General features: G+C 39.3%; 1 protein-coding gene across 5 annotated transcripts in view; it reads right to left on the minus strand.

Moving 5' to 3' along the window:
• LOC127658658 (protein TANC1-like) overlaps positions 1–14,227 on the minus strand; it is a 260,584-nt gene that overhangs the window by 145,076 nt on the left and 101,281 nt on the right. For all 5 annotated transcript variants that reach the window (XR_007972434.1, XM_052148063.1, XM_052148061.1 and 2 more), the window contains exon 6: positions 537–723. Coding sequence is in view for 4 of the 5 variants with exons in the window: in XM_052148063.1 (XP_052004023.1) it covers positions 537–723 (187 nt within the window). In the remaining variant the exon portion in view is untranslated. The remainder of the gene's footprint in view (positions 1–536; positions 724–14,227) is intronic.

Genomic DNA, 14,227 nt, shown 5'->3' on the forward strand with positions numbered 1-14,227 from the left:
AAAGCCGGTTTCTTAAGCTGCGTTCACACTACCAGCTACTTTGTCGCTGCATGTCGCCAGTGGCGGGCGGTTAGATCGTGTATGGGGAATCTAAACAGCACTGTTTCTTTACAATTCATATTATTATTAAAATATTAGGATCACGTGAGGTCCACCATCTTCTCTCATATTGGCTGTCGCTCCTGAAAGTCGCTCTTCATTTACATAAAGTTAAACATTTCTAAACTTTGTCACGTCGCTGGACACGCCCACATCCGGTTGTCAACGGTCACCGTTGCTCGTGTTGCCAGCTCTCATTGAAAATTAATGAGATTGTTTTGTCGCTGCTTGTCGCTGGCAGTGTGAACGCAGCTTTAGGTGTGCGGTTTATTTGATTATCTTTTTTTTTTTTCTTTTTTTCTTTGGGGTCAAATGTGATTTCAACATTAATCTTGTGTTCATAAGATTCACCCAAGTACTGTATGACAGGAGAACAGGAACATGAATTTAACTCAACAGAAGCTGAGTGTGTGTGCGTGTGTGTGAGTGTGTCTCACCTATAATCCCGCTGTCTTTGCTCTCGAGGGTGGAGCTGGGGCTGATGATGGTTCCACAGGGGCTGCGGTGACTCACTGCAGGTCGACTGTTGTTACTGTTTAAGGTGGAACATGGGCTGTTTGTACATGGTGACGCTGTGCTGCTGGTCAGAGTCGAACATGGACTGATCCCTTGATTCACTGCACACTGCAGAGACACAAACATAGAGAGGTTGGTGATGTTTATGGAGATGACTGTAGAAGTTTATCAGTCCAAACATTGTTATATATCTACATTTTGGAGCATTGACAGTTATAAGGAAGGGTAGAAGAGAGATGACGAGTGAACATGTGGAATTATAATTAGACTTCAACACGCCAGTGTTGAACCAACCAATCGAATGAACAGATATCTTTAAGTTAAAAAAAAAAAACGTAGAGTTCAGCTCACTTCTAACATTTATCTTCATACAAAGAAACCCACAAACAGAAAATAAACAACCTGTGAGAAAAAAAACTCTAAAAACTAACCCTTAAACAGTCAGTAACAAAGTCATGCACATCTGAAATGGCACGAGGGTGAGTAAATGATGAGAGAATTTTCATTTTTGTGTGAACTATCCCTTTAAGGTGCACTAAACACAAGGACTAGGCAGTATATAAAATATTTAGTCACTTTACCGGCGCAATGACTTTTGTGCGCTTTTTATTCAGCCACTAATTTTTCTCCAATTTAAACTTCAGTTGCAAAAACAGTGATTTAGTTGGTAAATTCAGTTAATTCACGTGAATCAGTTCAAACTGATTTAAAGGTATAAATTCCAAATTCTAATTTGATGATTCATTTGTGTCATCATTCAAAAATGTGTGTCAAAGTCTCCGTATGGCATTTACCTACATTAAAATATTTTTTATAAAAATATGTAGGTCAATATGGCTGTTTATTACCATGTATTGTTATATTGGTGCATATATATATATATATATATATACACACATACATACACACACTTGCACGTATTACAAGGACAATCCCCCCGGAGCAACCTGGAGTTAATTGCCTTGCTCAAGGACACAATGGTGGTGACTGTGGGGATCGAACCAGCAACCTTCTGATTACCAGTTAAGTGCTTTAGCCCATTACGCCACCACCACTCCATATAACATAATTATATGTTTATAAGTTTTAAAAGCAAAGGAAAGGAACTGTGAAATAAAATTATTCAAACGTAACTTTTCATGATTCTGGCTTTGTTTAAAGTGTTGTGAGAGTATGAAATCATGAATTTAGTACCATGAATCCAATCATACCAGAGGAGGCAAGAGCGTCAAAATTCACTCTGGCTGCCCTCCCAACAACGATATCGAAGATTCGTGGATGCTCTGATGTAGTTGAAATAGGCGGCAACGTTTGTTCGGAATGCTTGGTTTTGTGAACTATATTTAAAGGGGCCGCAAAACATCCAAACATGTCGACCGTATCTTTTTGCCGACCTATCACAAGCAGAGTAAATCCCCATGAAATGTTTTAAATGTGAAAGAAATCGCTCGATGGCAGAAAGTAATTAAAATGATGGTTGTTTGTTACCAAAATAAACTAAATAAAATACATTTGTAGTAATAACTGTGGTCCTGGTTGTTTAGTGCAATGGGTCAAATTAGTGTTTATGAATATCCCTGTAAGCAAACAGGGGCAGATCTTATATTACGGGAAAACCAGCATTGGCAATAATCAGTTTCTCCTCCATTTTCTCTTCGGAACTAATGTTTGGTGGGAACCATGACAGCGAATTTACAACGCAAGTTATGCATAAGCGCGTCACTTCAACTTCACCTGTTCATTCGCTTCAATCTGTAGTTGCAAGTTGATATATTACATATATGTGTGAACTCATGTAGGATGTGGGAATGGGATGCATTTGTGTGAGACAATTAACCCAATTTAACTCATGCAGCTTAAGCGAGGTAATCCCCAGCATACTTGATTAATAGATTAGATGAATCCATGTCTAATATCTTCTTCTATAAACAGATGTTTCTCAAGATATTTCTTCTTCCATTTATATCTTGCACTGTTATTATCTTGCAGTATAATTTTAACTCATCACATTGTGCTTTAAAGCAGTGTTTCCCAACCTCTGTGCCGAAAGATTGTCAGGTGTGCCGTGGAAAATTATCAAATTCCATAAAATAAATAAATGCATGAAAAATTAATAATAATAATTTCAGGTATCCAAACGCCTCGCCTTTTGGGTAAATTTGCTGTTTTGAAACCACAATCGGTCACTTTTGTGATTGTGAAGAGCAATGATTAATGTGCAAAAGTGAGTGATATTTATACGTGTAAAGGGTCATCACATGACTCACTTAATGGCTGCAGAATACATTGAAGTCTATGAAGTGAGTGATATTTATACGAGTAAAGGGTCATCACATGACTCGTGTCAGCGCTGCAGAATACATTGATGTCTATGAAGTGAGTGATGTTTATACGTGTAAAGGGTCATCACATGACTCGTGTCAACGCTGCAGAATACATTGATGTCTATGAAGTGAGTGATGTTTATACGAGTAAAGGGTCATCACATGACTCGTGTCAACGCTGCAGAATACATTGATGTCTATGAAGTGAGTGATGTTTATACGAGTAAAGGGTCATCACATGACTCGTGTCAGCGCTGCAGAATACATTGAAGTCTATGAAGTGAGTGATATTTATACGAGTAAAGGGTCATCACATGACTCGTGTCAACGCTGCAGAATACATTGAAGTCTATGAAGTGAGTGATATTTATACGAGTAAAGGGTCATCACATGACTCGTGTCAGCGCTGCAGAATACATTGAAGTCTATGAAGTGAGTGATATTTATACGAGTAAAGGGTCATCACATGACTCGTGTCAGCCTGCAGAATACATTGATGTCTATGAAGTGAGTGATATTTATACTGAGTAAAGGGTCATCACATGACTCGTGTCAGCGCTGCAGAATACATTGAAGTCTATGAAGTGAGTGATATTTATACGAGTAAAGGGTCATCACATGACTCGTGTCAACGCTGCAGAATACATTGAAGTCTATGAAGTGAGTGATATTTATACGAGTAAAGGGTCATCACATGACTCGTGTCAGCGCTGCAGAATACATTGATGTCTATGAAGTGAGTGATATTTATACGAGTAAAGGGTCATCACATGACTCGTGTCAGCGCTGCAGAATACATTGAAGTCTATGAAGTGAGTGATATTTATACGAGTAAAGGGTCATCACATGACTCGTGTCAGCGCTGCAGAATACATTGAAGTCTATGAAGTGAGTGATATTTATACGAGTAAAGGGTCATCACATGACTCGTGTCAGCGCTGCAGAATACATTGAAGTCTATGAAGTGAGTGATATTTATACGAGTAAAGGGTCATCACATGACTCGTGTCAGCGCTGCAGAATACATTGAAGTCTATGAAGCGAGTGATATTTATACGTGTAAAGGGTCATCACATGACTCGTGTCAGCGCTGAAGAATACATTGAAGTCTATGAAGCGAGTGATATTTATATGAGTAAAGGGTCATCACATGACTCGTGTCAACGCTGCAGAATACATTGAAGTCTATGAAGTGAGTGATATTTATACGTGTAAAGGGTCATCACATGACTCGCGTCAGCGCTGCAGAATACATTGAAGTCTATGAAGTGAGTGATATTTATACGTGTAAAGGGTCATCACATGACTCGCGTCAGCGCTGCAGAATACACTGAAGTCTATGAAGTGAGTGATATTTATACGTGTAAAGGGTCATCACATGACTCGCGTCAGCGCTGCAGAATACATTGAAGTCTATGAAGTGAGTGATATTTATACGTGTAAAGGGTCATCACATGACTCGTGTCAGCGCTGCAGAATACACTGAAGTCTATGAAGTGAGTGATATTTATACGTGTAAAGGGTCATCACATGACTCGTGTCAGCGCTGCAGAATACATTGAAGTCTATGAAGTGAGTGATATTTATACGTGTAAAGGGTCATCACATGACTCGTGTCAGCGCTGCAGAATACATTGAAGTCTATGAAGTGAGTGATATTTATACGTGTAAAGGGTCATCACATGACTCGTGTCAGCGCTGCAGAATACATTGAAGTCTATGAAGTGAGTGATATTTATACGTGTAAAGGGTCATCACATGACTCATGTCAGCGCTGCAGAATACACTGAAGTCTATGAAGTGAGTGATATTTATACGTGTAAAGGGTCATCACATGACTCGTGTCAGCGCTGCAGAATACATTGAAGTCTATGAAGTGAGTGATATTTATACACGTAAAGGGTCATCACATGACTCGTGTCAGCGCTGCAGAATACATTGAAGTCTATGAAGTGAGTGATATTTATACACGTAAAGGGTCATCACATGACTCGTGTCAGCGCTGCAGAATACACTGAAGTCTATAAAGAGAGTGATATTTATACGATTAAAGGGTCATCACATGACTCGTGTCAGCGCTGCAGAATACATTGAAGTCTATGAAGCGAGTGATATTTATACGTGTAAAGGGTCATCACATGACTCGCGTCAGCGCTGCAGAATACATTGAAGTCTATGAAGCGAGTGATATTTATACGTGTAAAGGGTCATCACATGACTCGTGTCAGCGCGTGTTTTTCACAAACACATTTCTGCTTCACCAAATGTCTTTGAGATACTAAGCAACAAGAAATATTTAAAAACTGTCCAAGTTTGTGAAGAGACATTGATTGTCTCATAATCTCATAAACTCGCCCCTCTGTGACGCTTTCTGCAATTCTTGTCATGTTGGGGGCGATGCAGCGCTTGACGCTGGGTTCAACCTCCAGAACAAATTAAAACTGCCACAAGAAGTCGTCTGTCCGAGGCAAAGATACAAAATCTAATGACAATCGCCTCAGCATCAGTCTCCCTTGATGCATTTGATTACGCACAGACAAGCACACAGTTTAAGTCAAAGCGGACATGTTTTATTCATATTTGTTATTTGTAATATTGCGTTGTTCATATGTCGTGTTTTAGTGGCCTCCGCTGTCACTGCGGGAAAAACATTCATCTGCTTCGTGTATCTGTTGTTCATCTGTTTCATGCACAATCTGCTACATGCTCATCCTGTAAGTTCATGATTAAGAATGAAAATGTGAACGAAAATAAAAGCTATTAAATTACTTATTATCATAAAATATGAAAATTAAAATGATGGGTAATAATTGATTGTGACTGAATTTTTACGACCCTTTCAGTCTAAACAACGGACGATAAGAAAGTCTAACGCAAGCACTGTATGTGACTTGTGTTTTTTTTTTTTTTTTGCATAGCCGAATTTCAAACATTATAAGTAAACACCCAACTAAGATGGACAGAAAGACATGGACAAGAAAATTATAAATATTGGTCACAATTAACAAAAGTTAATTATTGAGTGAGCTCATAAAACATTCATGTTCAAATCCCTGTCCTTGTCTTACTCTGATTCTCTCAGGTAAGTCTGCAATAAAGATTTTTATTCAGAGGCGTCGGGGACGGATTTTGCACAAAATCGCTGGTATACGTTAAACATCATGTTGTTAGCTCAGAAAGAAGGTCCGGCTGTGGCACGCATGCTACTGCTGTTCAATCATTCCAGTCGTGGCTTTAGATATCAGAACAACAGTGGAGTGAAATCACTCTCCTAATGGATTTGCAGGTTAACTGTTTGGCAAAGTTGTTTACCTGCTATAATGCTTCAATATTATTTCTGGTAGGGTTGTTGAAACTTATATTGGTTGCCATGCTTTAAAGAATCAAACTTTACTCATGTGTACCGAAACTGCAGATATGGTTGACTTCTGTGTGACAAAGTGCTTATGTTCCTTCAAGTGCGTAAGTTGCTTCAGATAAAAGCGTCTGGTAAATAACTACCGTATTTTCCTGAAATAAAGTTGCACCTGGTCAAAATCACGTTGTTGAGAGAAAAACACCACAGACAGGGGCGGATCTACCGGGGTGGCATAGGGTGACAAATGCCACCCTAAAAGAATACCTTGCCACCCCTGCTGCCACCCCAGTTGGCAGCAAAGAATTCAAAGTTATGGCCAATTTGACAATTTACGAGCGCGAATCTCCAATGTCTGACTGCACTGAATGCAGCACGAGATGACACCAGAGCGGCAAGAGACTTAATGCCTTTCCGGTGATAATGCCCTTACTTCAGTCATACTTCTATCTCCTATTAAGTGAGATCACATTGTATGGTCACTTATTCCTAATATGAACTGTTTCACATGAAACCTCAAATGCAAGACACTGATTGCATGAGATTAAGTTTGTCTGTATGAGTTTGTAAATGGCAGTCTGTGGCCTTTTGCAGTCTGTATATACTATTTCTCATCAAACTGTGATAAACGTGATTAAATTAAGTATATATAAGTCTGCCATATGTTGCCACTAGGGCTGGGATAAACAATTATTTTTTAAACGATTAATCTAGCGATTATTTTTTCGATGCATCGATTAATCTAACGATTCATTTTTTCAGTCCGATTCGATTTCGATTCGATTAATCGACTTGTGACAACACCGGTAATACCGGTTTCATCGGGGGTGGGGGTGTATAAAATGTAAAAAAAAAAAAAAACATTTGCCGGGAGTTTGATTGACTGGCGATCTGATCAATCAATCATAATACGCCATTTTTGTCCGACAAAGTAGTCAGGAGAGAGAAGATTAACGTCGGTGGATTTGAATTTGAATAATGGATTGTAGGCTACTGTACTGACGTCTTTCCGCGGTTAAAACAACAGTCCTTCTGATGTAGGCTACATTCATGTTTAGCCTATTTGATGCTATAAATTAACCAAGGAAAAGATGATCGGTTCACGAGCAGCTTTAACGGAGGCAATCTGTCACGACACATTAAAGAGCCACAAAATAGTAGGCCTATTTATGGTTTAATTTTCTTTGAATGACCAAATTTGAAAGTTGAGACTTTATTAAATGTTACCTGCTTGGTCCTGTCTGTCAGCGCGTTGTCAGTGTCCTCTATGTATTTTTCACTACATTCATAGCTATAAGCGCATTATTAATAGCTATAAGCGAAAACTTTAGGTGTCGACAATGTATTATAGCCTACTCCAACATCGAGTGCAACGTGGGGAGTTGAAAAAAAACTTACGGTGCTCTGTCATCTGCGGCTGCTCCCGGGTGGCGTTAGAATGGAAGGCCATCTCCATTTTGCAAAGATGACATATCACGGAATTTTTTCCTTTTAAATTAAATAATTCCCATACTTTAGATGAACGAGTGCGTGCCGCCTTGCACTTCTGATAGTCTGAGGAGCCACTCGTGTTGGCGCCGGCGCCGCCATCTTTGTTTTGGGTCTGACAATTCGACGCGCATATTTTGCGTCGACGTATTTTTTGCGTCGACGTCATCCCAGCCCTAGTGCTGGTGCATTGCCGTGGTGCTAGAATGGAAAGCCATCTCCATTTTGCAAAGACGACATATCACATAATTTTTTCCTTTTAAATTAAAGAATTCCCATACTTTAGATGAACGAGTGCGTGTCGCCTTGCACTTCTGGTAGTCTGAGGAGCCACTCGTTTTGCTTCTACTCTCCGGCGCCGCCATCTTTGTTTTGGTCTGACGAATCGACGCGCATATTTTGCGTCGACGTATTTTTTGCGTCGACATCATCGATTATGTCGACGCGTCGTCCCAGCCCTAGTTGCCACCCCTCAAAAATTCCTGCCCCCCTCTCGCCACCCCATAAATATTTTTCTAGATCCTCCCCTGACCACAGATAAGTCGCATCTGTATATAAGTCGCACTGAGGTTGCATGCGGCAGGCACTAGCACCCGAGAACAGCCGTCCGACCTTCATTCAGCGGTTCAACAACATGTCAGATGCTCTCCTTTAAGATTCCCTCAGGATTTACACATCGTATCATGTTGTTTTTGGGCTTATTTTAATCGAGAGAATCTGCCGTTTTATCATATAAATGATTGTGCTTCAAAAGAATATGCAGCAAATAAGCCACATCTGTTGTAACTATGCTGTTGTCTGTGAATAAAACAATCTGCCTGTTGTATTTATTCATTTATTAACTTTAGTGATATTTGATATTTGAAACCACCTTTGCTATGCAGTAATTATCCTGTTCACTGACTGAATGTTTTACAACGAGTATGAAGAAACATCATTTTGTGGGCATGCGAGGAGCTGCGTTTGACAGCCGTATACAGTTTGTTAGAACATATGATAATTTGTAAAGGCAGAATACTATGAATACGCTACTTTAAAACGCTATACTAACATCTCAATGACTGATGTTTTCATCTGTTTGTTTGTAAGCTTATGTGTTTTATTGTGCAGTGTGTTTGACAGGCATCAGTTACGAATATATTATGTATATCAGTCGCAGGACCTTTCAGATGATGAAAATACGGTAAATGTAAAAGTAAACGGCTTGCACTGCTTAATACATTATATTGGGAGCGATCTACCTTGATCAGCCACAACATTAAAACCACCTGCCTAATATTGTGTAGGTTCCTCCTCGTGCTGCCAAAACAGCGCCATCCAGCTGTTGACGTCTCTCATCAACAAGACATTTCCGTCCACAGAACTGTCGCTCACTGGATGATTTTTGTTTTTGGCACCATTCGGAGTAAATTCTAGAGACTGTTGTGTGTTAAAATCCCAGAAATACTCAAACCAGCCCGTCTGACACCAACAATCATCCATGAAATTACCTAATCAGCCAATCGTGTGGCAGCAGTGCAGTGCATAAAATCATGCAGATACAGGTCAGGAGCTTCAGTTAATGTTCACATCAACCATCAGAATGGGGAAAAAATTTGATCTCAGTGATTTGGACTGTGGCATTATTGTTGGTGCCAGATGGGCTGGTTTGGTCACAACAGTCTCTAGAATTGACTCTGAATGGTGCAAAAAACAGAAATCATCCAGTGAGCGACAGTTCTGTGGACAGATACACTTTGTTGATGAGAGAAGTTATCTGCAGGTTAGCGCTGTTTTGGTGGCATGAGGGGACCTACACAATATTAGGCAGGTGGTTATAACGTTGTGGCTGATCGGTGTAGTCACTTTTAGATCCCGTCTAAAAATACTCGGACTTAACAAGCCAGCAAAACTCTTCCTATAAAACTTTCACAACTACCCAGATAGCAAAAAATGTCCGCACGGCTTCCCCAAGCTGTCGGCTATAGGTGCGTCCCACTGGCGGGGATGAAACGTTTGCCGCCGAATTCGTCACTCCCATTTCTTGCGAGATGCCGCCGGCGATCAGATGGCGGGCCGCCCGCTTCATTTTCTCTGGCGGTTGCCTCGCGGCAATCGACCGCGGCCGGCCGGCGGCAAGCCGCTTTGAAATACAAGGACAGCTTAGACTCTCAAAATCGACCAGCCAATCGACAAGGCTATTATTATTTTTTGCTCCAAAGCCATTAGGGTTTATAACAGATTCTTGACTCTTGATTCCATGATAAGGTAAGGTTTAGGAAATGACATTTAAATTACTTTGAAACTCTGAAGCGATTATACAGTAATATATGTAAAATATATTGAATTATTTATGCACAGGTGAAAATTGTTTACATTTCTTTGATTGATGCACATTGAGACATGCACCAATAAACCAAAAATAATTCCTTTTTGTAAAACTTAATTGGCAATAAATATCTTTCTGATTCTGATTAGGTTTTAAAATAGATATTTAATACAGGGTATGAACAATTTAGCAGAGTAAATTGATGAAGTTAGACTTTTCACCAATGCCTGTATCAGTGAATAGTAAAAGACATCTGCAACATGGCCAAAATATCGGGTATACTTTCATTATTTTTTATTAATTTGCAACCATGGTGATATCTATCATAAACATGAAAATTCCTGTTTTGACGTGAAGGATAAACTCAATGAAAAAGCGAAATTATCCTCTGGTTTCACAGTTGCGCAGAAATTTCGTTTATGTCTACATTTTTTCCAACCTCGATTTTTTTTGTTATTTTACCTTTTACATGTTTTGCAATTATGACCTGTACAAATGTTTAAGAAAGTGTTAAAGTCCCTGTAAAGGCAATAAAAAAAATCTAAACGCATTATAAATGTTAAAAATTTATTGCTAAAACACATGACAAAGACTGAACTGTGAAGTTCCGCTAGTGTCGCCATATCTGTTTCCGGTTTACTTGCGCGTCGCCCAAAATGTCTTTTTACTCGATGTCTCCAGAATCTTCCGAAAATACGCGTCAGCGATGTTCATCGCATTGTTGATGCCTGGTCTCCTGCTCCGACAAGCAAGAGGGACAAGGGCTTTAAACTCTACATATCGAGTTATCTGCACAACTACAAGGGTAAGTATTTTAATCTAATGTGGTGTGCCGGCAGATAGCGGCTAAGCTAGTTCGCCACGTGTTCATTTTTAATGTAACGTTAGTATAGAAGCTTGTTTTTTCTTAGTTTTAAAGCAGACTGTTTGTTAATTTTTGTGATAATTGTGATATCAATTATATTAACTTGGTCTCCTCTCAGTTTCTAATAAAGATCAGGGCACAGGTGAAGTCACTGTCAGGGCATTGTGTTACAGGTCCATGAGAAAAGCAGATAAACCTCACAGTTGAGTGTATGGTGAAGCTAGAATTAATAAGACCGCAGTTATAGGCTTGTTACTTTAATAGCCCGATGTTCCTGGGGACTTGGCTAAGGTTATTCATGATTAATGTAACTCAAATGAAAACAGTTATTGTAGGCAGGTAAGTTTCCCTAGCTGGTCCCCTCTGTGTAAAATGCGTTCTTATTCAAGTTTTCAACTCAGTCATTCGTTTAAGATGCAATCTTGTGTTATAAGTATTAGGCTATCATGATTATACAGTGAGCAAGCTATATAAATAAGTATTTAATATAATAAAAGTGTAGAGCAACAACCGAGGGTGTAAGGTAAAGGCTGAATATTGTAGATTTATTACAATATGTTGCATGTTTGAATTAAAATACCTGTGGATATGCAACTTCCCACTAATGAAAGTTTTATTCAAAAGGAGCACACACTCTACAAAGGCCTGACGGGAGATTTGCCTGATCTATCCGTCCTTCAGGTGAGTAGGGATATAACAATAGCACATTTCACTGTACAGTATGATATATCAACCAAAATCTGTATACCAATATTTCATTTTCTTTTTCCTCCCCTTTGACAAACAAATATTCTGCTTCAAAGAAAAAAATGAAATTGATGTTATCATAAGGGTTCTTCATGATGAACTTGTATGCCATGCATAACATACTGTGGATAGAAATTACAGGGAAAGTTACTGGTATGATAATTGTGGTTATATTATATTACTATTATATTTAGTGTATTGCTAATCAATATATTGTTACTTCCCAGATGACAGCGGCTCGCTTCAAGAGCAGGTGAAGCAAGTTGGGACAATGTTGAAGACATTTGCTCGCACTGGGCAATCAGGTACAACTTGCAAACAACACCTGTGGTTGTTGGTTTAATTCCCACTGGGGCCACCTGTACATGTAGTAGACCTAGATATAAATGTCATAGTTTAGTAGTTGAAGGACCAGGACTGACTACTTTATTCTTTTATTCTGGGAACCCCTGTAGGTGCAGATCAAACCCTAATGCTGCGACGTCTTGGAATTTGGCGATGTTGTGCGTAGCATGGACGACAATATGCTATGCTGCAACGTTTCAGTGCCAATGTGTCTGTTGGAGAGTTATCCCTGCCAGGGGATCCGTTACTCCCCCCTAGACACCCAGGAAGATTTGGCGTTGCTTGACAACAGTTTGAGGCAGGATAAAGAGCTCCAGCAACGATTTCTAAGTGTGCCGATTTCGTTTATAACGCCATAGGGTAATCTAAAAAGTACAATTAAGATCGTACACTGCATATTCTACAGTCTGAATCCACAGCCTGTCACATTTTAAATTTATGAGAAGCTTCAGAGAAATGTAATTTGTAACATGTTTTTTTTGTATTTTCAGCTTCGGTTTTTGGCAATCAAATGTGGGAGGGACCTAAAGACAACCGTGTGTGAATGCTTCAGAGTATCTTCTCTAATCACCTTTCCATCAATACAACCTGGACTGGTGTAGGGGATAAAGCATGTTTTAGAGACATGTTCCTGAAGAACATTGTTCAAAGTAAGTTGGATATTTTTTTTATATTTAAGTAGATGTGTATGACCTTATTACCATTCAAATGGAATGACAGATACCATTCAACACAGGATGCCACTGATGAGGCGATCCAGGTTAACGTTACGCGTTACCTGAAAGGAGCATCTGAACATGAAGGTGGAAAAGGGCGCCGCACAGCTGAGAGGGACCCACAGCCGACCCCTTAAACCTAGGCTGACTACTGACACCCCAGCATCACTGACAACTGGAACCCTTTCTTTATCCTGCAGTCAGTAACATCAAGACCCCTAAAAAGTCTGCTAAAAGTGTCAGACTACACTCACCCAATCCGCACAGTTCACTGTGGAAATTGCTCTTTTTTTTTTTTTTTTTTCCTCTCGTGTCCCTTCTTTGAGGGCAGCTCCTTGGATGAATATGGGATGGTTTGTGCTTTTATACAGGCACACGAGGAATCACTGAAGATATGCTAATTTGCACTGCCTCATTCTGGAGGTCGGGGAAAACCGGTGATTCTTAGCCCACTACGCCACGCAGTCCCCAACCTCTCCAGACATTCTGATTGGCTGTGTTCTCTACAGACAGATTTTCTGCTGTTAATTATATTTATTCCCACTTGTTGTCATGTGTAAGTTGAATGTCAAAATGTATATTATACCTGTTATCCTGCACATTCCTTGATACCAAAGATCTCAATTATTTCATATACAATTTGCTGCTTATTTCATTGTTACAGTGCTTAACTATTCTATTTTTAAATATAGCTTGTAAATCCTAGATTATACATCTAATACTTGATATTTGCACATTATCTGGTATCAAATATTCTACTTACCGTGACTTTAGTATTGGCTTATTTCATTCCGTCAGTGCTTAACAATTCTATTATAGTTTGTAAATCCTATTTCATACCTCTGATACTTGATATTGCACATTAACTAGTACCAAAAATTATACTTTCCTTCCATCACAGTGCTTAACTGTTATTCTATTGTTACATATAGCTTGTAAATCCTTGTGCCACAGTCAGCATTGCAGTTGGTATATTCTACTCCAGAGCTTTACTCTAAATTATTACCACTTAACCTATTGTTAGAAATAACTTGTAAATATGATGTTATACCTCAATTTATTTGGTATCCTGCACTTTCTTTGGTACCAAATATCCTCATTGCTTGTGTTTACTAAAAAAAAAGAAATTGGAAACCTGCATGTTCTTTTGTGTGTGTGTGTGTATATATAAAGTTTGTATTTTTCTGTTATTTATAGTTCAGTGATCTGACATCTTGTTTCAATGACAGTTACTGTACTGTGAAATGTGGAATTAAAACGCCAAATGGAAATTTGTCTGGTTTGATCAATCATTATTCTTGATAAACTGCATGCTATAAATAAATAAATATATATATATATAAAAAATAAGCGGCGGCAGATCACTCTAAAAAAGCGTTTGCCTCCGACGGTCCGCCTTCGATATAACGGCGGCGGAGCGGCGGCTGGCCAGCGGGCCGTCCGCGTATCGAAGGCGGTAGGAAG

Source organism: Xyrauchen texanus, chromosome 18, assembly GCF_025860055.1.
Source record: "Xyrauchen texanus isolate HMW12.3.18 chromosome 18, RBS_HiC_50CHRs, whole genome shotgun sequence".
NCBI classification, from domain to species: domain Eukaryota; kingdom Metazoa; phylum Chordata; class Actinopteri; order Cypriniformes; family Catostomidae; genus Xyrauchen; species Xyrauchen texanus.